Source organism: Aphelocoma coerulescens, chromosome 2, assembly GCF_041296385.1.
Source record: "Aphelocoma coerulescens isolate FSJ_1873_10779 chromosome 2, UR_Acoe_1.0, whole genome shotgun sequence".
NCBI lineage: Eukaryota > Metazoa > Chordata > Aves > Passeriformes > Corvidae > Aphelocoma > Aphelocoma coerulescens.
This window is the reverse complement of record NC_091015.1, coordinates 2920670-2943879: the sequence shown is the minus strand read 5'-3', so window position 1 is coordinate 2943879 and position 23210 is coordinate 2920670. Positions and strand designations below refer to the sequence as shown.

The following is a 23210-nucleotide window of genomic DNA, read 5'->3' as shown; positions in this document are numbered from 1 at the left end:
CACAGAACAGCAAATCCAGCCTTCAGCAAACTGCTGCATGAATCAGCCCTCAAATATTGTCCTTCCAGACACCACTGCTGACAGTCTTTGTATTTCTGATTGCCAGGGGCACAGAGGAAAAAAAAACACGGGCAGGAAGCAACAGGGTTGCTTTTATTTACCTCTGCCATTAGCGTCCACCAAAGTTTCTTACGTTTTTATGACATTTCCCCAAGCAGCTCTCAGAGAGAGAAGGCATTTTGTGAAGGATGCCACGGCACAAGTGTTAATTACCTTTGAGGAAGAGGGTTAAACAATGGTAATGAGGAAAGGCAGGCACAGAGGTGGTGCTCCAGCCCAAGACGGTGATCACTGAGGTAACTGTGCTGCTAGTGTTGTGAGCAGGAATTAGATCAAGGCTTTCTCGAACTGTTCATGACTGAGATTAGGGAAAAATCGCCTTCTAGCCTGCAATATCAATTTATTAGCTGAGAGCCTGTTCAACACCAAGCAGCTGCCACCTTCCCGGCCTCCCATCACAGTCCTGAAGCTTAGAAAAGACTTTTGCTGGGAGGTGTTGGATGGAATCACAGTGGGGCAAGCACTGAGCTCTCACCAGCACTGCGAAATGGAAGCTGAACTGCAGCACAGGTTAGTGGAAAGTGAAACAAATTCACAAAATCTCCCACAGCACATCTCAGTGATTTGCACAGGGACAGGCTCAAAACAGAACCACACTTTGGGGGAAATACATCTTGGAATGGTAATACATGAGTAATTCAGCTTAATACCTGGGAATGCTCCTGTTCCCACCCACCCAAGGCCAAAATTAAGGTTTAAACCATGACCAGCACTAGGCCATGCCATAAAACCACAGTGCACCAACATTTTCAATTCCTCAGGCACCCATTTTTGTTTTAAAGAGGATACACAGGGATAAGAAGAGGGCAAAAAAAAGATGCCAAAGGCATGGCAGAGGCTCCAAGCACGGGGCTCCAGAGAATCTGGGGTTTTTCAGTCTGCTCTGACACAAAGCCTTTAGCCACATGGAAAAGGGAATGTTATTTCACTGATACTGGCAGTGTAAGATTCAGGGACATGGGAGGAAATGAGCAGGAGGTGGGTTCAAATCAAACAAGGTTTCTCCCAATGCTGTGGAGTTCACTTTCTGCCTTGTAAAAAATGATCAGATTTTTTAGAGAGTTGTCTGAATTTGGTGAAGAATTGATGAGGCTGGTTGGGAAAAACATGAGCTGGGCCCTCTCTTATCTTGCACCTGGGCTGAGCAAGGACTAACAACAGGATGGTGTCTGGAGGGAGGCAGAGGTCTCACCGCCTGATGTTGTTTCAGTGAGGCACAGAAGGGTGGAGGAGAACCCAAGTGGTCATTTTACCTGTTGTATCCACGATAAATTCTAACTGAAAGCAGCCAAGCCCCTCATTAATGCTCATTTGCATATTAACTTCCACACCCCTAAGGATGCAAATGAAGACAGAACATGCCTCACATGTAGACTGCAGACAAAGAAACCCCACCTGTAACACGTGGCTGTTCCACCTCTTTGACAAGGCCAAAAATCATTGTATAAAAGGAGTTTGGATAAAATAAAAGATGAAGAAAGATAAACAGAGAAGGGGAAAACAGCTCTGTTTGCTCAGGATCAGTCAGTGGGTTGTGTCTCTCCCCGTTCATTGAATGCAACCAGATTTACGGTGTTGAAAACAAACTGTTTCTGGATCTGTGGAAGTTCTCGGTGAACAGGACCAGGCTTGAGAGCTGAATTGGTTTTAATCAAGAATTAAGCCCAGCTGCACCCAGCCCCTCTGATCTCTGAGGACCAGCGGGATCACAAGGGACTTTATTTTCTGCCAAATTTCCGTACCCTCAACACAATGAATCCACGGGACACTCGATGAGCTGGACCTTGATCCAGCACAGTCCACAGGGTAAAATGTGGTTCAGACTTTTCCTGTAAAATCACCATTACCAGACACAAATCCTTCAGATTTGCTCTCTGTGAAGAACCCAAAAAAGCAGCAGCTGCCAGTACCTTGCTGCCCTTCTCCTTCCCCCCCCCAAAATCTGTCCTTAACAGGCTACTTGAAAGCATTAATAAATGAAATAGGGAAACCCAGAGTGGCTATAATCAGCAGGGAGATGCAGTGACCAGCTAATCAGCCCTGCCCCTCTCATTTTAGGATCCAAACTGAGCTTTATACAGCTTTGCTGGGTGTTCAAACCCTTGTACAACTAACTGAGATAATTAACATCTTGTCCTGTGGTGGTGCAATGTTTTATTGTATTTTTGTATGTTCTTTGTACCCCAGTGGTTCATCCCTATCTCCTCCACTTTGATTCCCAGCTGGTTTGCCCCAGATCCAAGCCACTCCCCCAGTTCTCCCAATATGGTTATCCCCTCCCTTTGTTCTGGCTCCTTCCCTGCCAATCACCCAAACCCCTCCCGGAGTTCTGGATTGTTCTGTGCCTGTCACCCAAGCCCTCCCTAATTACCCTTATGTGGTCCCCATCAATCCCCCAAGACCCTGCCCCCTCGGATACCTCCCCTCTTGGAAATCCCCTAAACCTCGAGGCCCCACATTGGGGCATGTGACCCCTCTCCCTCCTCCCACCAACACTATTGGACCAGGTGTAGGTCCTCCCCTCTGGTGCTCCTCCCTCCCTGACCCCTTCGATTGTCTTTCTACCCTTCCCCTCCTCCTTCCTGATTCTCCTGGACTCCATTCCTATCTCCCTATCCCTCCCCTAACCCTTTGATCTGCTCCCTCTCTGATCCACAAAATTGCCCCCAGAGGACACAAGATGGAGGAGACCCCATAGCTGGACCCCCTCCTTGTATTTCTCTTTCCCGAAATTCCCTTCATCCTGACTCCTCCCCTACCTCCACTTCCCCAGAACTTCCTCCATGCCCTTCACCACACCCCTTTTCCCAAGACCCTAAGCCCCTCCCTCCTCCCTCGTGGGAGGTCCTCCAGGACAGGTCTGCCTTTTCCGGAGCAGAAGCCAGCCCTGCCCCCATTCCCTCCCCCTTCTCTGTTGACCCCGCCTCTCTGCTTCCAACTTCCTGTTGCCACGCTCTGACATCCGGTTCCCACGCTCCTAGGACTAGATACGGTAGGCCTGGGGCCCGGAACCCGGAACCGGGAGTAGTCTGTCACGCTGCACCAGTTTCATTTGGTGGGGTAGGGGGAGACCTTTGAGAATGGAGGCCCTTCTCCTACCAAAAAATAAAGAGCTCTACAAGGCCCAGAAGGAGTTTGGGAGGAAAAATGAAAATTTTAAGGGCCTCCTTAAGGCCACCTTTTCCTCCAATGACCTAGTCCCTTGGGACATCAAGTACCTGTTTACATGCCTGCTCACCCCAACAGATTTCATGCTATGGGAGCAGGCATGGAAACGGTCCTTGCAGTCACTCCTCCTGGACCTTTGGAGAGCCCAAAATACAGTCGTTGACACTGACAAATTGGCACTTTCAATGGATCACCTGTGCGGCGAAGAGGACTACAAAGAACCTAGGGAACAGGCCTGAGTTCTACCCAAGGCTGCCCTAGAAAAAATTATGGCAGCAGCAGAGAAGGCTTTCCTTTCCCTTCCTGCACCTACCCCAGAAGCCCCCAAAAGTTATCTAAGTATTCAGCAAGCCCCCACCGAGTCATTTATAGAGTTTGTGGACAAGATCCAAGTGCAGGTGGAGAGACAAGTAGAAGACCAAGCCACGCACCCGATGATCATCCTCGAGGTGGCCAAAGAAAATGCCAACAAGTCATGCAAGAGAGTGATCGCCGGGCTACCAGTCTACCCTGAGCCAACACTCCCTGCGCTTGTGGAAGCCTGTATGAAGAAGGCCGCCACAATGGACGCCAGATGACCACCTTGACGGCCCATTCCACAAACAGCCATGGCGGTCCATCCACAAGCTCCCTCACAAACAACGACATCGCGAAAGTCAAGAGGGGAAATTATCTGTTTTTATTGTCAGGGACTGGGGCACATTGCCAAGTTCTGCCCCGTAAGGGCGACGGATGCAGCAAGGGAAAGGGGGGGAAGAGTGCCAATGCCATCGGTGCCTGGGGCTGCGCCAAAAAAAACGTAGGCACACAGCGTGGTCCTGCCTCACATGAAGATAAAAATGAGGCAGGACCTGCGGGGAATGGGGGGGAATCAAACAAAGTGACACTCACCGGATGTGACTCTTATACCAAATATGACTCTTGTACGGGGCTTCCTTCTACAGCAAAGGAGACCTGGCGCCCTCAACCACCACTGTCACTGAAGACCATGACAGACCACATTCTGCAATCGGATCAATGGACGGTAGCTGCAGTGGAACCACTGGAAGGAGGATTGGTGCCTTCAGGGGAAAGCTGTAAGTACATGGCCATCGGAGACACAAAGCACACACCTCAAGAGCTAGAAGTGTGCCCGGCCATTCTCACAAATGACTTGGCAAGACTTCTGCTGGTGGCACAATGTATCAACGCACCCTTCTACCTGGCCAAGGGACAAGTTATCGCCCAGGAGTCCCTGTAGACAGCAAGACACCAGATGTCTACTGGGCAGAAGTAGTGGGAGAAAGTAAGCCGATTATATATTGTAATGTCCAGCAAGGCAACGACACTATCTGTTTGGAAGGCCTGTGTCACGATCATTCCCCGTGGGGAATGGCTGTCGCATTGGGAATTGCAACCCGTGGCAGGAAGAATCCAGGGTATCGGAGGGACAAAATTGGCTCAAATTTCCAAGAGCATTGTACAAATTGAGGGTCCAGATGGGAAATTGGCCACTTTATGCCCATTCGTGACTGATTACCAGGCGCCCCTGCGGGGATGGGATGGCATGTCCCAATGGGGGGTAACACTTGAGATCCCGAAAACCCCTCGGGATTTTTAGTTGCAGCCACTGTGGAGCGCCCCACTCAAAAACTAGATTGGACAACTGATTCGCCTGTTTGGGTGGATCAGTGGCTGCTAGAAAAAAAGAAATTGAAGGCTCTCAGCGAACTCATTGAGGAGCTGTTAGCTCTAGGAAACATCGAGCCAACTTTCAGCCTTTGGAATTCTCCAGTTTTTGTCATCAAAAAGCCGGGGAAAGACAAGTGGCGACTCCTTCACAACCTTCGGGAAATCAATAACGTCATTGTGGACATGGGACCCTTCAACCAGGGATGCCTTCCCCAGCAATGCTCCCCCAAAATTGGAATCTGGTGGTTATTGACATCAAAGACTGTTTTTTCAAAATTCCTCTGGACCCTGCCGATGCTCCACGGTTTACCTTCTCGGTTCCCACCACCAACCAAGAAGCCCCAATGAAGCGCTACCACTGGTGAGTTCTTCCCCAGGGCATGAAGAACTCCCCTACCATCTGCCAGTGGTACATCGCCTCATTGCTGTCCCCGATCCGTGCCACCATGAGGGAAGCCATCATCCTACACTATATGGATGATGTGCTAGTGTGCGCACCCAATGACCATATACTTGACCAAGTCGTCAACATTTTGACATCCACTGGATTCACGCTCCAGGAGGACAAAGTTCAAAAGATGCCCCCTTGGAGATATCTGGTGTTGGAGATCACTAACAGGACCATTGTTCCTCAAAAATTGGCCATTAAAAGTGATCCCCAAACATTGGCGGACCTCTATTCACTGTGTGGCACTTTAAAATGGATTAGACCTTGGCTAGGGATTACCACTGAAGACCTAGCCCCCCTTTTCAATTTGTTGAAAGGGAAGGAGGAGCTGAGTTCTCCTAGGACCTTGACCCCAGAGGCAAGGGCTGCCTTGGAAAAGGTAGAGGTTAAGATGCATGAGAGGCAGGCGCATCGTTGCAAATTGGAACTGCCCTTCAAATTCATTGTGATGGGAAAATTGCCCCACCTCAATGGGCTCATATTCCAATGGGACCGGGGCCAGAAAGACCCTCTCCTAATCATCAAGTGGGTGTTTCTGAGCAACACGAGGTCCAAAACCATCTCTAAGGCCCAGGAACTCATGGCCCAGTTAATTCGGAAAGCTCAGGCGAGTCTTCGAGAACTGGCTGGGTGTGACTTTTCATGCATTCACTTGCCGGTCCATTTGGAGCAGGTCCAAACTGACCAGAGATGTTCGAGCGGCTATTAGCTGAGAATGAAACTCTTCAGATAGCTTTAGATAGCTACCCAGGACAGATTTCTGTCCACGCTCCTGCTCACAAATTATTCCAAGAACAGTTTGTTCTGTTCCCAAAAGACATCAGAAGCAGGCAACCTCTAGAAGCTGTGACAATTTTTACAGATGCGCCCATAGCTCAGTGATGACCTGGAAGGATCCTCAAACTCAGCAGTGGGAGACAGACATTGAGTACATTGAGGGTTCCCCTCAAATTGCTGAGTTGGCAGCTGTCGTCAGAGCCTTTGAGAGGTTCCCTGAGCCATTCAATCTGGTAACAGATTTGGCTTATGTTGCAGGAGTGGTAGCGAGAGCAGAGAAGGCTATTCTGAAAGAGGCTTCAAACGAACATCTCTTCCGGTTGCTCTCGAAGTTAGTATATCTCATCTCCCACCGAGAGCACCCATTTTTTGTAATGCATATGAGGTCACACATGGACCTGCCAGGCCCGATAACCAAGGGCAATGAGAGAGCGGATGCCCTCGCCACCCCCGCAGAGATGGCCAAGACGCCGAAAGTTTTCAAGCAGGTGAAACTGAGCCATCAAATGTTCCACCAGAACGTACCTGGGTGGGTCCGTTAGTTCCACCTGACGTGGAGTCAGGCGAAGGCCATCATGGATATGTGCCCACATTGCCAGCAGTCAGCCCTCCCCTCATTAGGCGCTGGGGTGGACCCCAGAGGGTTGGCTAGCTCTGAGCTGTGGCAGACAGATGTCACGCACTTTCCCAAATTTGGCCAACTAAAGTATGTCCATGTAATTTTAGATACCTTTTCCGGAGCAGTCTATGCCTCTGCCCATGCAGGAGAAAAGGCTGAACACACCAGAAAAACACCTTCTGCAGGCATTTGCAGTCTTGGGGGTCCCCAAGGAAATTGAAACTGATAATGGCCCCGCATATAGATCCGAGGCTTTCAAGGAGTTCCTGGGCGAGTGGGGAGTAAGACATAAGAAGGGCATCCCTTACTCCCCAACTGGTCAAGCGGTGATTGAGCAGGTCCACCAAATGCTCAAAATCACCTTGAGGCACCAATGGGCGAGCAGTAGAGAGCTTTCCCCTCAAGACCAGTTAAGCAAGGCTCTTTTTGTGATCAATTTTTTAAACTGCTTTTTCAACAACATGAACCTGCCAGTGGCGCGACACTTCAGACCACGCAGCAGCTACCCTCTGCGTGAACAGCCAGTCCTCATAAGAATTCGGAAAGTGGTAAGGTTGAGGGGCCATACAAATTGGTCACATGGGGTCCTGGAGTAAGGTGGATCCCACAAAAGTGGGTGAAGCCATAAACCCCAAAACATCCAGTGAGACCCCCAGACCCCCAGGTAGATGTATGCACTGGGAGGAGGAAGCGGCACCACTATCATTTCCCCAGATCCCTGTTTGTTCCTGAGTTCTCACGCTTATCTCTTGATTTCTTTGCAAATGATTTTTGATCTTGTTTCAGTTAAAGAGTTGCTACCTGGAAAACATGCAAGATGTCCTCCACCTCTTTGTCCTGCTCGCCCTCACCTTCCCAGCATCACCCTGGATCATCCCGCAACCAAAGACCAAAGTCTGGGTGCTCTTAGCAAAGACCCTCGGGCAAGATCACATCTGCCTGAGTATGGCAGCCGCGGATCACCCTATGTTGACCTGCCTGGTGGGGATCCTCCTAAATGTTTCTGAGTACCCTCCCCGTTTGCTTTCTACCCAAGAGGAGTGGAACCAGCAGGCCCATCGGGTAGCCTGGTCCTTCACCATCAGGACCATGAAAACCCCAGTGAGGAACCCCCTGGTCCTCTGGCGGGACTGGGTTGGGGATCTTCCGAAGCTACCCGAGGAGCCTGCTGGGTTTGACATCGTTAGCTCTTCATCTGCCCCATTTTGTGTTCAATTTATGTTTAACCCCCAGACTCAGAAAGAGTCTTATATTTCAGTTGTCCAGCATGATAAGAAATATCAAGCCGCCCAGTGGTGTAGAGGCATTGCCCATGTCAAAATGGCCTCCACCCTGGATGGAACACCCCGGCAGTTACCAAAGGGGGTGCTCCTTATCTGCGGTGATTGTGCTTGGGCAGGCATCCCCTCTCACCTTCTTGGAGTGCCATGCATATTTGGGCGGCTGTCGCTGCTTACTCCCAATTCCAAATTAAGAATTGGCAAAACAAAACTGGATTGGCTCACGAAAAGAGAAGCTTTGAAAATGTGGACGAAAGTTGCGACTCCAAAATTTTTCATTGGGCGCCATGTCCCTCTTTTTACCTTGTGTAGCCGCGGAGAAGGCTCTAGGGGAATTGGGCACCCTAGAGTGTTGGGTGGCTAAACAAGCCAATTTAACCTCAGCCACCATCAGTGACCTCCTCGAAGACGAGGAAATCACCAGAAAGGCAACACTGCAAAATCAGGCTGCCATTGACTATCTGTTGCTTCTACACCATCATGAATGCACAGAATTTGAGTGTCTTTGCTGCATGAACTTGTCATTGCGAGCCCCAGACGTGTGCGTGACGCTGAGGAAGATGCAGGATATGGTCCGACAAATCAAGCAGGAGTCCAAGGGATGGCTCGAGGCCTGGCTGGACCAGTGGGGACTTTCTGGTTGGGCTTCCTCAATTATCAAAGACTTTCTTTGGATTATTTTCATTATCCTATTAGTTTTGTTTCTGTTCAGTTTGTTGAAAAAATTCTGCCTTTCTGTTACCACTGCTGCACTCCCCCAAGTCAACCACACAGAACTAACTAAAGAAGCTGAGATGTCTCCACCAGACTGGCTATGTGAACAAGAAAATAATTTTTAAAATTTAAAAAAAAAAAAAGAGGGAGATGTGGGGGTGCAATGTTTTATTGTATTTTTGTACGTTCTTTGTACCCCAATAGTTCATCCCTGCCTCCCCCACTTGATTCCCAGCTGGTTTGCCCCAGATCCAAGCCACTCCCCTGGTGCTCCCAATATGGTTATCCCCTCCCTTTGTTCTGACTCCTTCCCTGCCAATCACCCAAACCCCTCCCGGAGTTCTGGATTGTTCTGTGTCTGTCACCCAAGCCCTCCCTAATTACCCTTACGTGGTCCCCATCAATCCCCCAAGACCCTGCCCCCTCGGATACCTCCCCTCTTGGAAATCCCCTAAACCTCGAGGCCCCATTGGGGCGTGTGACCCCTCTCCCTCCTCCCACCAACACCATTGGACCAGGTGTAGGTCCTCCCCTCTGGTGCCACTCCCTCCTAATCCTCCGATTGGTCCCTGGTGGAGTTCCTCCCCCTGTTCAACCCCCCTTTATAAGGTATGGTCACCCTGCAGCTGTTGCTTGTTCACCGTGGGTCCCTTTCAATGAATTTTGGATTGTATCCAGTGGCAAGCCTCCCTGCTACTTTTTCTCTTTATCGGGGGCTGCTGGCTGCTCCAGTGGCTGGAGCCTGCGCTCTGCAGGGTAGAGCAGAGGCTTCAGAGGAGCAGCTTCAAAGCTCTGCACCTCTGGCTGCTCCCCACTCCCGCCGCACACCGCTGAAGCTAGCCTACACCATGGGCATAGCGGTCCCTGCAACATTGTCCCTCTTTCTATGCTGGCAGTTAGAGGCCACCATCAGGCCTAGGATGAGGAACAAGGGATAGGATTGGGATTTTTCGTATCAAGTGCAAAAAAAAAAAAAAATGGGGAAAAAAAGTAGTTTCAATACCAACAAAATCTCAAGTCTTTCCATAAAAATGGCAGAAAAAGACATTAAACTTTTTTTCTCACTTTTTGCAGGTTGTCTTCAAAAAGTGGATTGTTTAGTGATTTGGTAACAAGAGCTAAAGATTGGATATAACTTTAGATTTTTAACCATTAAGCCCTTTCCCTAAAAATGGCAGATTTCTTGCTTGTGTGAGTAAATTGACCAACCTGCAATTAGGGAGCTGTCTCCAGGGCCTCTCAAATACGAGGATTTTGTTTTCTTTCCTTGAGGATTTTGTTTTCTTTCTTTGGCAGGTGGTTTATAAGACAACAAATCTGTCCATCTGTTGGAGCTTGAAAATCTAACGGGACTGGGGAGAAAAGAACAGCAAAGAGGGTATTGTTTTTCTTATTTTTACCTTTATCTATAGGGCTTGTTTGTCTTTCTACACTAAAGCAAGCTTAGACGTGGGGTTTGTCTGGAGTTGAAAGGAACATTGCCCTTAATAGTGAATTAAATGTTGCACATTGTGCTGGAAAGGGGAAAGATTTTCACATTTTTATTAAAAATGAAGGTCAGCCTGATCTTGAGCTGCTCTTTCAAACTGGGAAATCCAGAAATTCCAGGTCAGTGACCTACAGCATGGAGTTGTTCTGCCTTTTTCTGTGGAAGAGGGTAGAGAGAGGACATAGAGGTCACTGAATTGGGTTGGGATTTTTGGTCCATTTAACCACTTCTTACCAAGCAGTTGTTGCAGAGGAAGCCAAATGCCTAAATCAATCATTCCTTTCCTTTCCCAGTAGTGCTGGGTCACATTTCCAAAAGTGGAAAGGGGAGAAATTAAAAAAGGAAAAGAGGAAAAAGGAAAGGAAAGGAGAAAAGGAAAAAGAAAGGAAAATATAAATAGCGGGAAAGGGGTAAGTAGGGAAAATAGAGAACAAGGGGGAAATGGGGGGGAAAGAAAGAAAAAAGGGGACAGAAGGGGGGAAAGAAAAAGATGAAAAGGGAAATGAAGTAAAAAGATGAAAAAAGGGGGAAATCGTGAAAATGAAATGTAGGAAATAGGAGAGAAAGGGGAAAGAGAGGGGAAAGAGGGGAAAAAGAAAAAATAGATAAAAAGAAAGGAGAGAATGGAAAAAGATAAAGGGGAGAATGAAAAGGAGGGGAAGGGGGAATGAGAAAGGAAATAAAGGAGAAAGGAAGGGTAAAGAAGAGAAAACAGGAGAAAAAAAGAGAAGAGGAAAAAAAGGGGGAAAGGAAAATTAATAAAGGTCAAAAGAAGCCGAGGAAAAAAGGAAGGGGGAGGAAGGAAATGGTGCAGTACGGGAGAAGGAGGGGGAAGGAGCCGGGGCTCCCGGGCAGCGCTGCTCCCCGCGGGCCCGGCCGTACCTGGGGCGGGCGGGGGCGGTGCCGGGGCCGCCCCGCGCAGGAGGCGGCGGGGGCGGTGCGGGCGCTCGGCGGAGCGGAGCGGGCTTGGAGCTGCTGCCTCCTCCTCCTGCTGCTGCTGCCGCTGCCGTGCCCGCAGCCGCTGGATGCGCCGGGAGCCGAGCGCTGCCCGCGGCTCGGCGCGGCCGGAGCGGCGCGGGGGACGCGCCCGGGGAGGATGCGGGGCTCGGGCAGGATGCGGGGCTCGGTCCTGCGCGTCGCGGTGCCGCTGCTCGGCTGCCTCCTGGCCGCGGTGAGTGACCGCCGGGGACCGCGGGACGCGCTCCGCCTCGGGCAAACTTTGGGCAACTTTGGGAGCGCTGGCGGGTGAAGGCAGGTGGATCTGCTCGTTTCCCTGTCCCGTGATAATCTGGGAAGCAGCGATCGCTTGGTTTGCGTTTTGATTCAGGTGTGCGTTCCCTTCGCGAGTGAGAGGATCCCTTTGAGCTGGAGGAATTCCCTTCGGGATTTTAGCCTTTTATTTCACAACCGGCTCCGGGTTTCGGTGTCATTCACGTTTGCTGGCTTTCGGTTTGCTTTGGTTTCTGTTCAGGAGCTTGATGGGTCCTTGCAATGCTCCCCCCAAACCTGGGTACAACGGGATGAGGTTTCACTCAGCGGCTGGGCAGGGGGCTCTGGGATGGGGTCTCCCTGCAGCTGCCCACGAGAAGTTGGACGAAGCGCTGCTTTCCAACACTGCAGAGCAGGAGCCGGGAGCAGGGGACGTGTCTGGGTGCCGTGTCCCTCCCGGGTGTGATTTCCCCGCGGTCGGGTCCGCGATCGGGGCAGTGCCGCGTCCCCCCCGCCGCGGGTGGCTCGGGGCAGGTTGAGCGAAGGGGGTTTGTGTCTCCTGGCGCTGTGTCAGCCTGTGCACACACACACAGAGTCACACGTGCGAGCAGAGCTGATCCTCTGCCCACAGCGCAGGCACCGGGCAGGGCTTCTGCACGCTTATCTGAGCTCCCTGCTCCAGGGGAAGGTGTCCCTGCCCATGGCAGGGGTTGGAACTGGATGATCTTTAAGGTCCCTTCCAACCCAGACCATTCTGGGAGTCTGCGGTTCTCCGGTTTTGCTGAAGCTTTGTTCTTGCAGCTCGTTTCCTCGCAGTGTTTGATTTATAACGAGACTGGGTTTAATTTAGCAGGCTGGGACTGAGGCTGAGTTTCCCTCTCACTTGTAACCTCCTCCCCCAGCTGTTTTCTCTCTGGAAGGTGAGGCTGCCTCCCCAGCATCCTGTAAGGCTGGGTGAGGTTGCCCACCTGAACTGGGTTGTGCCATCGGTTCTTGGTTGCAAGTCACTTGTGTTTCCTCTGCTGGGCTGGTGAGGGTGGCTGTGGTCACAGAATCATCACAGAATTGTAGAACGATCAGAAAGGACCTTAAATATCATCTGATTCCAAAGCCCTATGGACAGGACAGCTTTCACTAGACCAGTTGCTCAGAGCATCATCCAGCCTGGTCTTAAACCAAAGTCCGAGCAACCAAGCTGAGCCTCAGAGAGTGGAAGTTAACCCAGATGTGTCACTGCTGTATTCTTCTCCCCTTTCTTTTTTCCTTGTCCCTCAAGAAATGAGACAAATGGATTTAATTGCATTTTTTTTGGCTGTCACCATGAGCCACCCACCCACCTGCATTGCCAAAGACTTTCTGTGAGGATGAACAGGTTGGGAAAATGGATTAAAATATTTTTTTTAAATTGCCGAGGCAATCTGTTCTTGGAATTCTACAGAGTTTGCTTTAGGGAAGATCCAAAATAGCCCATGTGTCCAGGGCTGGAGCTGAGGAAAGGAGAGGGGGACAGCGTTTTCATCAGCTGCTGGAGCTGTTCCAACTCTTGCTTCCACTGAAGCCCGTGGCAAAATTCCCATTTCTTTAAAGATTGTTGGCATGAAGAGCTCCTCTGGGGCCAGATCCTGCAGAGGGTGAGGTCACACAGCTGCCACCCTGTGAAGGGGTGCCAGGATCGGGCCGTGGGTGATGCTCTTGGGTTGCCATCAATAAGCACCAACCCCTAAAATTTTGGGGCAGCACAAGGCACAGACTGGGTGCAATCCTGTGACCGCTTCCTTTCCAACCCTTTTATTATTCTGTTGTTGTTCATGTTCCTGGGATCTGGATCACGCTGCTGGGTTAAAAAGATTCACATGCTCCTTATCAGCCCTGATCTGCAAGGTGACTAATACTGAAGTGCCTCTGAGCTGGAGAAAATCCCTGGTTTGTTTCTCAGCTCAAACCTGGGATTTGGTGCTGATTTTTGAAGCAAAAGTAGCTCTGCAACCATAACCTGGCTCTGGGACCTGTGATGGCTCAGCAGAGTTTGGTTAGTTTGGGTTTCTTTCATATAATTTATTGTGATAGTTTTTACAGGTACGTCCTTGGGAAAAAAATTCTGAACAAGTGGCTGATCAACAAGTTCAGTGCCATAAAACAGTTGCAGCCATGTGGTTTCTAATTGCTGTTATAAACTTTCACCTCTCATCATCCACGCTCTGGAGAAAAGGGAATTGGGCAGATCTCATTTGCTGCAGTTCGTCAGGCCACGCTCACCAAAGTCCTGCCCTCCTGCCAGGGGCAGCTCTGAAAAGCTGGAAGAGAAGTGTCGAAGTCGGTGCTGGGGACATGGTGTAAATGTACAATAATCCCTTTTAGGTTCTTCTGTGTTGGTTTTAGGGGTGTAATTAAGATAATTTGGCCTGAAGAGCTACAAATTAGACACTTTTTTTCCCCCCAGTGTGTGTCTAGAACATGAGATGCGGATAATTTGAAGCAGTTGGTGGATTCCACGTGCCTTCAGACTACAGGCTCCTTGAATTAGCCAGATCTGCCCAGCTGGTGTAATTTGTGCTTTTCTTCAGGGCTTTGCTCTATTCCAGCCTTGAAGTGAGTTTGTGATGGAAAAGAATAAAAACCCTCAGATCTGATTCTTCATCAGTCTGAGTGCAAATGCTGGAAATGTGATCAGTGTGGAAAATCAGTGAAATCTGAGCTCATGGGACAACTGCCTCAGCTGTGTCTGTACCTCTTTCCTACTGACATTGATTGAGAAGCTGTGAAGTGAGATAAATATATTTTAAACCAAACAATCACTGGTTTTGGCCAAAAGACAAGGTACTGGAATCCTCCAGCCTAGTTCCTGCATCCAGCACAAAGATCCTTCAGCAATAATAACCCGTGTTTAACAAAGGCCTTGCCACAAACCCTCAGTGTATCACTGGGTGTATGATTTATTCCATTTAAGCTGGTATAAATGCATGACTGATTTTATTCAGGAGAACCAGTTGCCCAACCCTGTGTCTGGGTAGCTCTGAAAGTCTCCCTGCCTCTCTCTAAAGCTGAAAGTTCTCAGAGGACACATAATCAGCAATAATAATATTGTGGAAGCTCTTATTTAGGGCATAAAAAGGCAGAGTTTAAAAATGGGGGGGGGGGGGGGGGGGAGGAGGGGAACAGTATCTGAGGGAGAAAAAAAACGTGTTAGGTGGAATATTTAAAGCTGTTTCGAGCTGGTTTTTACTCCAGCTCACCAGCATGTCAGCAGGAGCATTCACACCATCATTATCACATCCTCCCGCAGCCCAGAGGTTTGTCTCCAGCTGGGCATCTCCGGACAACCAGCCAGGATGGGAATTGTGATGGGCTGTGAGAGCAGACGAGTCCACCAAGGTGTTTTTAAAAAGGGGGATTTTTACCAGACGTTCAGCATCAGGAGGCAGGTGGGACCATGGACAGGGAAAGCCGCCTGGGTTGTGAATTTTGGGTGTGGAAGTGCATTTCACAGCCCTTTAGAAACATTCCGGTTCCAAGCCCCCGCTGTTGTGTCAGCAGTGAGAGGTGTGAGAGCCACGGGGCTGCTCCAGATAGAAACGCAAACTCAGGTGAGCTGCGTTTTGTGCTGGGTCTGTCCTGCGGTGCCTCGTGAGGCTGACAAAACGTTTTGTTGTCGTTCTCAGTGTTTCACAGTGACTTTGCTGAGGGGTTTTTGATCTCCTCACATTTGGCTTTCCAGGGAGGGATCGGGGTGGTCGGGGGATGCTCTGCACGTTTGGCAGATGAGCAACTGGAGCATGAGTGAGTGCTGGGACTGTGTCAGGAGAGAGGTGTTTCAGCTCCCCAGAGGCACTGGCTGCGAGGCTGCCTCGGAAATGGCAAACATGCAGAGTTTATATTTATTTTCAGGGGGGGGAAAGAAAAAAAAAAAAATAGAACGCTTTTTGCCTTTACCAGATGGTCTCCAGCAGAAACAACTGGAGAGACCGGTGACTTGTCAGAATCAATCTTCCACATGGTATGTTGATAGTCTGGGAGGACTGGGAATTTTCTGGTGTTTTTGTCTTCATTCTAGCCCAAATTTCTGTTGGAACAGAGGGAAGAGGGGCAGGAGGGAGATCTCCCTGTTCAGCATCAAGTGTCCCATTTATTGGCAGCCTGGGGAAGGGCACCAGACACTGTGGAGATCAATGAGACCCGAGATTTGATGACCTTCTTTAAAGTCAGACCTGAGTGCACTTGGGGGATGTTTGTCACGCCCTGTGTGGCTCAAATTCGGGAAAGGGGTCAGATTATCTGTGCAGGATAAAAACCGTAACTCAGGTTTTTGGGGAGCAGAACTCGGCTGGGTTTTAGGAACGCAGGAGATCACGCCCTGTGCTCAGACCAGGTCAGCACCAGCGTGGCAGTGTCACTTCACTGCTCAGATGGGGTCCCTGCTGCATCACCCTGCCTCAGGGGACATGGATATGTGGTTTTCCAATGCCTGGGAAAGGCTGTGGGATTAAATAATCCCTGTTCTCATCAAGTTTCTCTCTTCTGTGTTGGAAAGAAGAGGAAAGTCCTTTGCAAGAAAATCTAGGAAATTCAGCCAAGAAAAAATCCCAAGTCAGGGGCCAAAACCACGGACAAAATGGGCTGGAGATGACTGGAGAGCTCAGAGCAGGGGGGGCTGGAGTTCTGACCCAGCAGGATGGACAGACACACAGCCTCACCTGTGCCATGGCACGGATTTGTCCTCCTGTCCTGTTTCCCTCTGGGAATGCTGAGTGCAGCTATTCCACTGCTCCCTCCCTTCCAAGCTCCCAGACGTTTTCCAGAAGTCACAAGCTCCCACAGCTTCAGCTGGGTGGGACCTGAGCCAAGAGGGGAGACGCTTTTGCCTTCAAAAATGAGATCTCACAGGGCTGCACTGGAAGACAACCCAAACCTTTATGGTTAGGGTATGAGAGGACCGGGCATGTGATGCCAACCCACAGACGGGCATCCACCCCGAGCTCACACAGCTCCTGCCGTGGCAGGGAGGTCCTCTGCACGGCTGGAGAAGGCTGTTCACCAGCTGAGCAGCCTTTCTGGCCACCATCCCCTTTTGGAGCAACCCACAGCACGCTTGGCCTCGGTGCCTGAGCACCAGGGGATTCTCGGGGATGATTCACCTCTCTGGGCACAGCCTTCAGCTTTCCCGGGATGCGGGGAGAGCTCGTTCATTAGCGCTCAGGAAGTGCCTGGGGGAAGGTTTGGAGGAGGAGGGTTTGGAGGAGAGGATGAGCTCCCCGGAGCCATCGGATGTTCCCCGCGTCGTTATAAAACCCATTTATTTGTTAAAAGGGACAACACCAGGCTGACTTCCAGTTACTAATAGCGGTGCTACTTCAGCCCTGCTAGAAAACCTTAAATCTTCCGGACACGTAGAAAAAAAAAGGTGCAAACTTTCCTTCTCATGAGGGTGTGGTTAATACAACTCTGATATTTTCCATCCCAAAACTTCAGCTTTATCAGGAGAATCCCCTTGGCTGCAGCTTTGCCACAAATCACTTCGAACCAGCTCAGCCTCAGGCATAAACCCTAACGAGGGAAGAGTTATAATAGCCAAGCACTCATGTTTAATAATTGCCAATCTGCACAAACCTAAATAACCCCCGTGAACGAGGCCTGACCCGCTGGAAGCGAGCAGGTGAGGTGAAGAGGAGGGAGCAGATGTGAGATTTCCTTGCTCTTCCAGCCCTTGCCTCTGCAATTTTTTGCCCCCGGCGCTGTGAGTGCCAGGCAGACGCGGTGCCCTGAGGTCAGTGCAGCCCTGGCTGGAGGCTGGAGTGGGTGACATCAGCCCTCAGCTGGGTAATTTCGAGCTGGTTGGTTTGCGAAGTGAATTTAGGGACGTTTTTGTGCGCGGGGATGTGCGCTGTGGGCTGCTTAAGGCTGCAGAGCTCGCGTTAGTGCTGCTTTCCTGGCACTTTACTGGGGCAGATCTTATCTCCAGCACCGACTGTCGTATATGTGTAGGATTTTATAGAGCATTTCCAGGATGTAAAGGCTTGTCCCTGTACAGGAATTTTAGAGATCCTGATGTATTTTAAATTAACACTTTTTCAGTCAGCTACAACAGTGGATATTACCAGCCTTAAACTCCTCCTTTGGTCACATTAGGTGGATCTCCCCCCCCCCAGGGCAGTCCCTACCTCTCCATTTCACTGTTTGCATTGCTGGGAGGTGGAGATTTACACTTCTGTAAATCTGCTTGGCATTTAAATTCCAGTGTTAGCACGGAATTGTGATTATTTTCTAATTCAGAACCAAACTGGGATTATTTTCTGATACATTTCACAAACGAGCTGGACAGCCAGGGGGGGTGATGTGGTTTTGATAAACTCTGCTGGCTGGCGTGGCTTGGCTCCATTGATTTGCATCGATTTAAAGTGGAGAAGAGGCCAAAGGAATTGAATGCAGAGATCCCAACTCTGTTTGCTGAGTGACCACCCCCATGGTCCTGTTCTTTTTTTATCAGGGGTGTTCCTACTCCTGTATGAGCTCCACAGCTTTTTTTTCATCCTCATCCATGTCATCTCCTCAAGAGAGTTGGGGATAAAACCCCTATTTAAATACAATTCTTGTCTGGAGGGCAAAATATCAATACTTAATGTCTCCTTTTCAAAGCTGAAATCTACTGGGTGCCTTTTGAAAAGACGTTTCTTTGAGGCTCCAGCCTGGATTCTGTGTTTGACAGATGTTTCAATGAGTACCTGGTGATCTGGAGCATCCCAACCAACATCTGAGCAGTGTCTCCAGGGTCCCCACAAGTGTCACTGTCTGCCACAGGTGCTCAGCCTGGGAGCTCCTTGCAGGTGGGATTCTCCTGGCAGATCTCTGGCATTTCTCTCTGGGTGTCCGAGTGACCAGGACGGCCTGAGTTCCCGTGGGGTCAGCAGTGAAGGCAGGGTCAGTGCTGCTGACCACTCAGGCCACTGGAGGGGTAGGAGAATATCCCCACACAATCCCTTTGCAGAGAGCGAAGGCCCTGCAGGTGCTCTGTGGCAGAGGTGTTGGAAGGAGATGATCTTTAAGGTCCCTCAGAACCCAAACCATTGTAGGATTCTGGGACTCTGTGACGCTGTGGACACCAAAAGCAAAGTTCCCTCATTCTGCACCTTCCTGAGCCCTCACAGATACAGTGACACTTCAGCCCTTAGGCAGACACCTCTCTTTAGAGATCTCAAGCCTCAAACTGGTTTCTTGTGTAGTGTAAGAGTGAAATAAAATGAGGGAAATTTGCCACCTGCTGAGCTTTTCCCTGCAGCCTGCTTTATTCCTTACCCAAAGCAGGTTCTGTTTCATCTCTCCCAAGGGGCAGCTCAGACTTTGAGGAACACATCCCCTTGCCAGGCAGGAAGGAAACGAAATCAAATTACAAGTGCTGGTTGTGATGACCACCAGCCCCCCCCAAAAAAAAGAATCCATAAAAACTCTGCACATTTGCACCAAAGCAAAAAGCAGCCCCAAAGCCGACCCTCAGCAATTTTGTGCACTCAGCTTGGAAACAGCCAGGATCCAAATCCTTCTGGGAATTACACCTCTGCCACCTTTATTTTGCCATCACCACATCCACAGCTCACTTTAAGTTAATGTGGTGATTATTTTTATAACTTCTTTCCCATCCATTTGTCAGGGGACAGGGGAACTCGTTCATCCCGTTCATGGATATGCAGGACATGTTTACTTGCTTTCCTAAATTATTTTTTTTTTACTTTTTAATCACCTTTCAGAGCCCTCAGGAGTTTCCTGAGTGGAGATTAAACCTGGGCCTGGTTTAAAGTGGCTAAAGCTGCTTCATCCTCCTCACCCTCAGTGGCTGGGCCCAGTTCTGAGCTGTACCTGGTGTTTCTTGGCCACTTTTTTCCCATGTAATTTGGGAAAATTCAGCAAGGAATGATGTGGCTGCTTTGCTCCCCTTGCTGAGCCCTGCCATGTGCTGGGAGCTCCGTGGAGGGGTGGCTGAGCTTCCCTGAGAATTCATGGGGTTTTCCTGTTGCCCCAGGGTCATTCCAAAACAAGATAAAAGTGCAAAAGAGCAAACACTGAGTCAAGCCACTTGTTTCCTTCCATGTCTGCATCCATCCATATTTGGCTGTTTTCCACTTCCATCCTGGTTCTTGAGAATATTTAGGCTTTTCCAGCCCGTTTTCACAATAGGAACAGGTTGTCTTTTTGCTTGACATCCTCAGAAGCAGAGAAGAACACTGCTGCTGAGACAGTTCCCAGCTTTCCAGGGCACCAAGAGTAGGCCAAGCACTACGTGAGGAATTCCTGATGTGCTCAAGTGTCGACTGCAAGGCTGAGGGCATTTTTTGGGGGGGGATATGACATTAAACACAGCTGCAGAGCCATGTGGGTCTCAGCCACACACTCAATTCTAGTGATTCCTCTCAAGGAAATTTTCCACCCTTTCTGCTCTTCTCTACTCCCTTCTCCTTGTACAGTTTGGTTTTTTGCAGTTTCCCTGTGCAAAGGTTTTTTTTCACCTGCCAGAGGTGATGCTTTGTGGTTGGGGCGCAGGAATTGTTGTCCAGTTTCCATTTTCAGCCGCATCTCCAGCAAAATTAAACTTTTTTCCTCCTTGCCCCTCTCTCTCCTCCCTTTCCTGGGAATTCACACAGCACACGATGTATCAAAGGCTTATCTTTAGGCTGTTTGTGTACCATGCAGATGAGGAAAGGTTTTATCGAGAGAAATAAAGCTTATATCAGAAGGACTGAAATATGTATTTACATATATATAGAGATATATATTTATGCTTATAAAAATGTGTGCTTTCAGATATAGCAATACTTCCTGAGGGATAAAAGAGCTAAAAAAGCTGGGTAGCCTCTTTGATTTCATGTTATCCCTAACATTTTTTTCAAAGAGTGCTGGTTGTGGAGAGTGTCCTGTGGCAAAACCATCGCTCCCATCCTTCCATGCCACAGACCCACAGCGTGTCTGCACCAGCCGGGCTCCCAAATTAACATTCATGGCTCTTCTGGGCATTAAACCCCTCCAACTCCGTGGACACGTGGATTTTTATGCCATGCCACCGTTTCCTTCCCATCTGCTCGCTCCGTGCTGCTGCAGAGGTGATAACTCTTCACATCCCCGCAGCCCCACGAAGGGCTGATGGTCCCACCAGCTCCTCCCTGCCTGAGTGATTTATTCTCTCTGCAGGTGCTAATTGCTCTTTTTTTCTTTTTATTTCTGTAATTAACGAACTTGACAGAACTCAGAACAGTTTTTCAGACCCATGAAATGCGAAGCTGGAAGTGTCCTCGCTGTGTTCCAGGGGTAAAGAGCTTTAAAAGCTTTTTTTTCTGCCTCTAGCTCTGCTAGTCAGTCTAATAAAAAAATACCGTGTCTCACATATCAGCAGTCAATCATGGCTCTAAGGGCACTTAATAAAACCCTGGTTCGAGATGTTACTTTTGCAGATCTACCCACCTTGATCCCTCCTCCTTTTGGAGATGGTTCATTGGTGTCTGCCAGCGGCTGAAGGTGCTCTGGAAGTGTGTGATCTACATTATTTAAAGAATTAAATTTACACACCATGAGGAAGGGACTCCTGATGTTGGTGTGCGTATTTGTGCCTTCCACCGTGGCTGCTGTTTTCATTTGGATCTTACAAACTTGGGGATATAAGGCAGGAACAACTTTTCTGTCTCCTTGAGGTGTCTGCCAACACAGGGCTCCTATTGTCACCATACAGTTATTTACCTTCCTTTTCTTAAAATCCACCTCTTTGCTGTGCTGGTTTCACTGGAAAGCTGTTCCCAGAGCCAGACATCTCTGGTGGTTAAACTCTCTTAGCCAAGCCCTGATGGTTTTGTAGACAGAAAAGGAAATTAGGAGATGGAGCTCGCTGCCTTGGGTCTACTTGACCTGAGCCTCAGAAATGCCTTAAGGGACCAAGAAAATATCTGGAAATATTTTTAAACCCAGCTATAAAGCTGATGCTTTGGTTGTCTGTGCAAATTTGTTTGCTGTGTGTTGTTGTTACAGGGAGGTAAAACAAAGGCAGGATTTATTGAGGGGACATCTTCCAAAAACATTAAATTCAGTTGTGGAAGAAGAGGAAAGTAAAGGGCTGAGGAAAGGCTGTGTTTTTCTGAAGGGAAGACCCCTCATGCCCTCAACAGCACTGTCCATACTCTTAGGAAAGAGAGATGGCAAGGGAAAAGAATCCATGGGACTGCTGCAGGCTGTGATGGAGAGCTCAGGCTCTGGCCAGGACCTGTGATCCCAGCACGGGATTGCCTGGGGATACGGGGGTGAGGAACAGGATGGAGGCTGTGGTGAGCCATGGGCAGGAGCCCTGAACTCCAGGAGCAGAGGGGTTGGGAAGCACAGCCTTTGGGGAGATCCACTGCGGAATGACCACAAATCTGAGCTGAATCCCTCGTGCAGGATGACCCCTGGCTCTGCTGATCCCACTTGGATCACTGCTGTCCAGGATCCTCCCAGAGCTGTGGCACTCCCAGGGACATTCCCTGTGCTGGGAATGCTGAGGAGCCCAGGTGCACTTCCCTCTCCCCTGTAGTGCCTTTTTCCAGTGGAGATTTTTTCTTCTCTGCAAATTGCTGTAATCATGTATCCCCCTCCTGCCCCTCTCTGCTGCAGATCTGACAGGATTTGTTGCTGCACAATGAAGCCATCATCATCATCATCAATCATCATCATCCTCCTCCTCATCAAACAGCAACTGTGGCTTTGATTCCTGCTTTCTCCCCCACTATGGCACTGCTGAGGAGTCAAGTCTCCCTTTCCAGAAGGGGAGTTAAAATGCTTGGCAGCTTGATGCCCATCTCCTTTATAAAGATTTCTTGTGTGTGCCAGTTCACCACTCAAACTTCCTGGGCTGTCAGCTCTGAAAACAAGTATTAAATATATATTGCAGCCCTGGGAGGAGAGCCCAAGCAGTCAGAGAGCAATGGACCTAAAAATAAATGCTGATTTCCCTTGCAGAGTAGCCTGGGGAAAAGTACAGGCAAGGAACAGCATCCACTGGGGCAACCAGCAGGAGGAGGAGATGAACCAAAAAATTCAGCTACAGATGGAGAGTTCAGGATAAAGCTTGGAAGCTCAACTCACTTCCAGACTCTGAAAATGAACTTTCTGCTGGGGGTGGTCTTGTGGCTGAATGCATAAAACCCAACCTGGAAGTGTTTAAACTTAATTTTGCCTTGTTTCTTTTCGCTTTTTTTCTAATGATGTTGTAATTGGCGTTTGGCTAGATTAGCATTGCTAATTTATGTCATGGGGCTGATGTGGTTACCCCCTACACACGTGGAGTCGTGATAACATCAGGGAATGGAAACATCTTTTTCTTAATGGAAGTGTTAGGAAAAATTTCTTCTCTGAAAATGTTGTCAAGCTTTGGAACAGGCTGCTCAGGAAAGTGGTGGAATCACCCTGAACATGTTCATAAAATGTGTAAATGTGGTGCTTGGGGACATGGTTTAGTGGTGGACGTGGCAGTGTTGAGTTTGTGATTGGACTGGATGATCTCAGAGGTCTTTCCCAACTTTAAGGATTTTATGATTCTAAAATAAAGGGCCAGGACTGGTGCAGGAGTGTTGTGCACTGGATGGGATTGGATTTAGCTGGGTGTGGGAAGGTTTGTAGCAGTGAGGGAGGGAAATGTGATCCTGTTCCCAGTACTGTGCTCACCCTCCTCACCTTTCTGTCAGGAAAAGCTGCCTAAGGCAGAACCACCTT

General features: G+C 49.3%; 1 protein-coding gene across 1 annotated transcript in view; it reads left to right on the top strand.

Annotated features, from left to right (window-relative positions):
* Window positions 1-11254: 11254 nt before the first annotated feature.
* Window positions 11255-23210, top strand: part of VIPR1 (vasoactive intestinal peptide receptor 1) — a 100864-nt gene continuing 88908 nt past the window's right edge. The window contains exon 1 of the mRNA XM_069006287.1: window positions 11255-11457. Coding sequence (XP_068862388.1) covers window positions 11383-11457 — 75 coding nt within the window. The 5' untranslated portion in view covers window positions 11255-11382. The remainder of the gene's footprint in view (window positions 11458-23210) is intronic.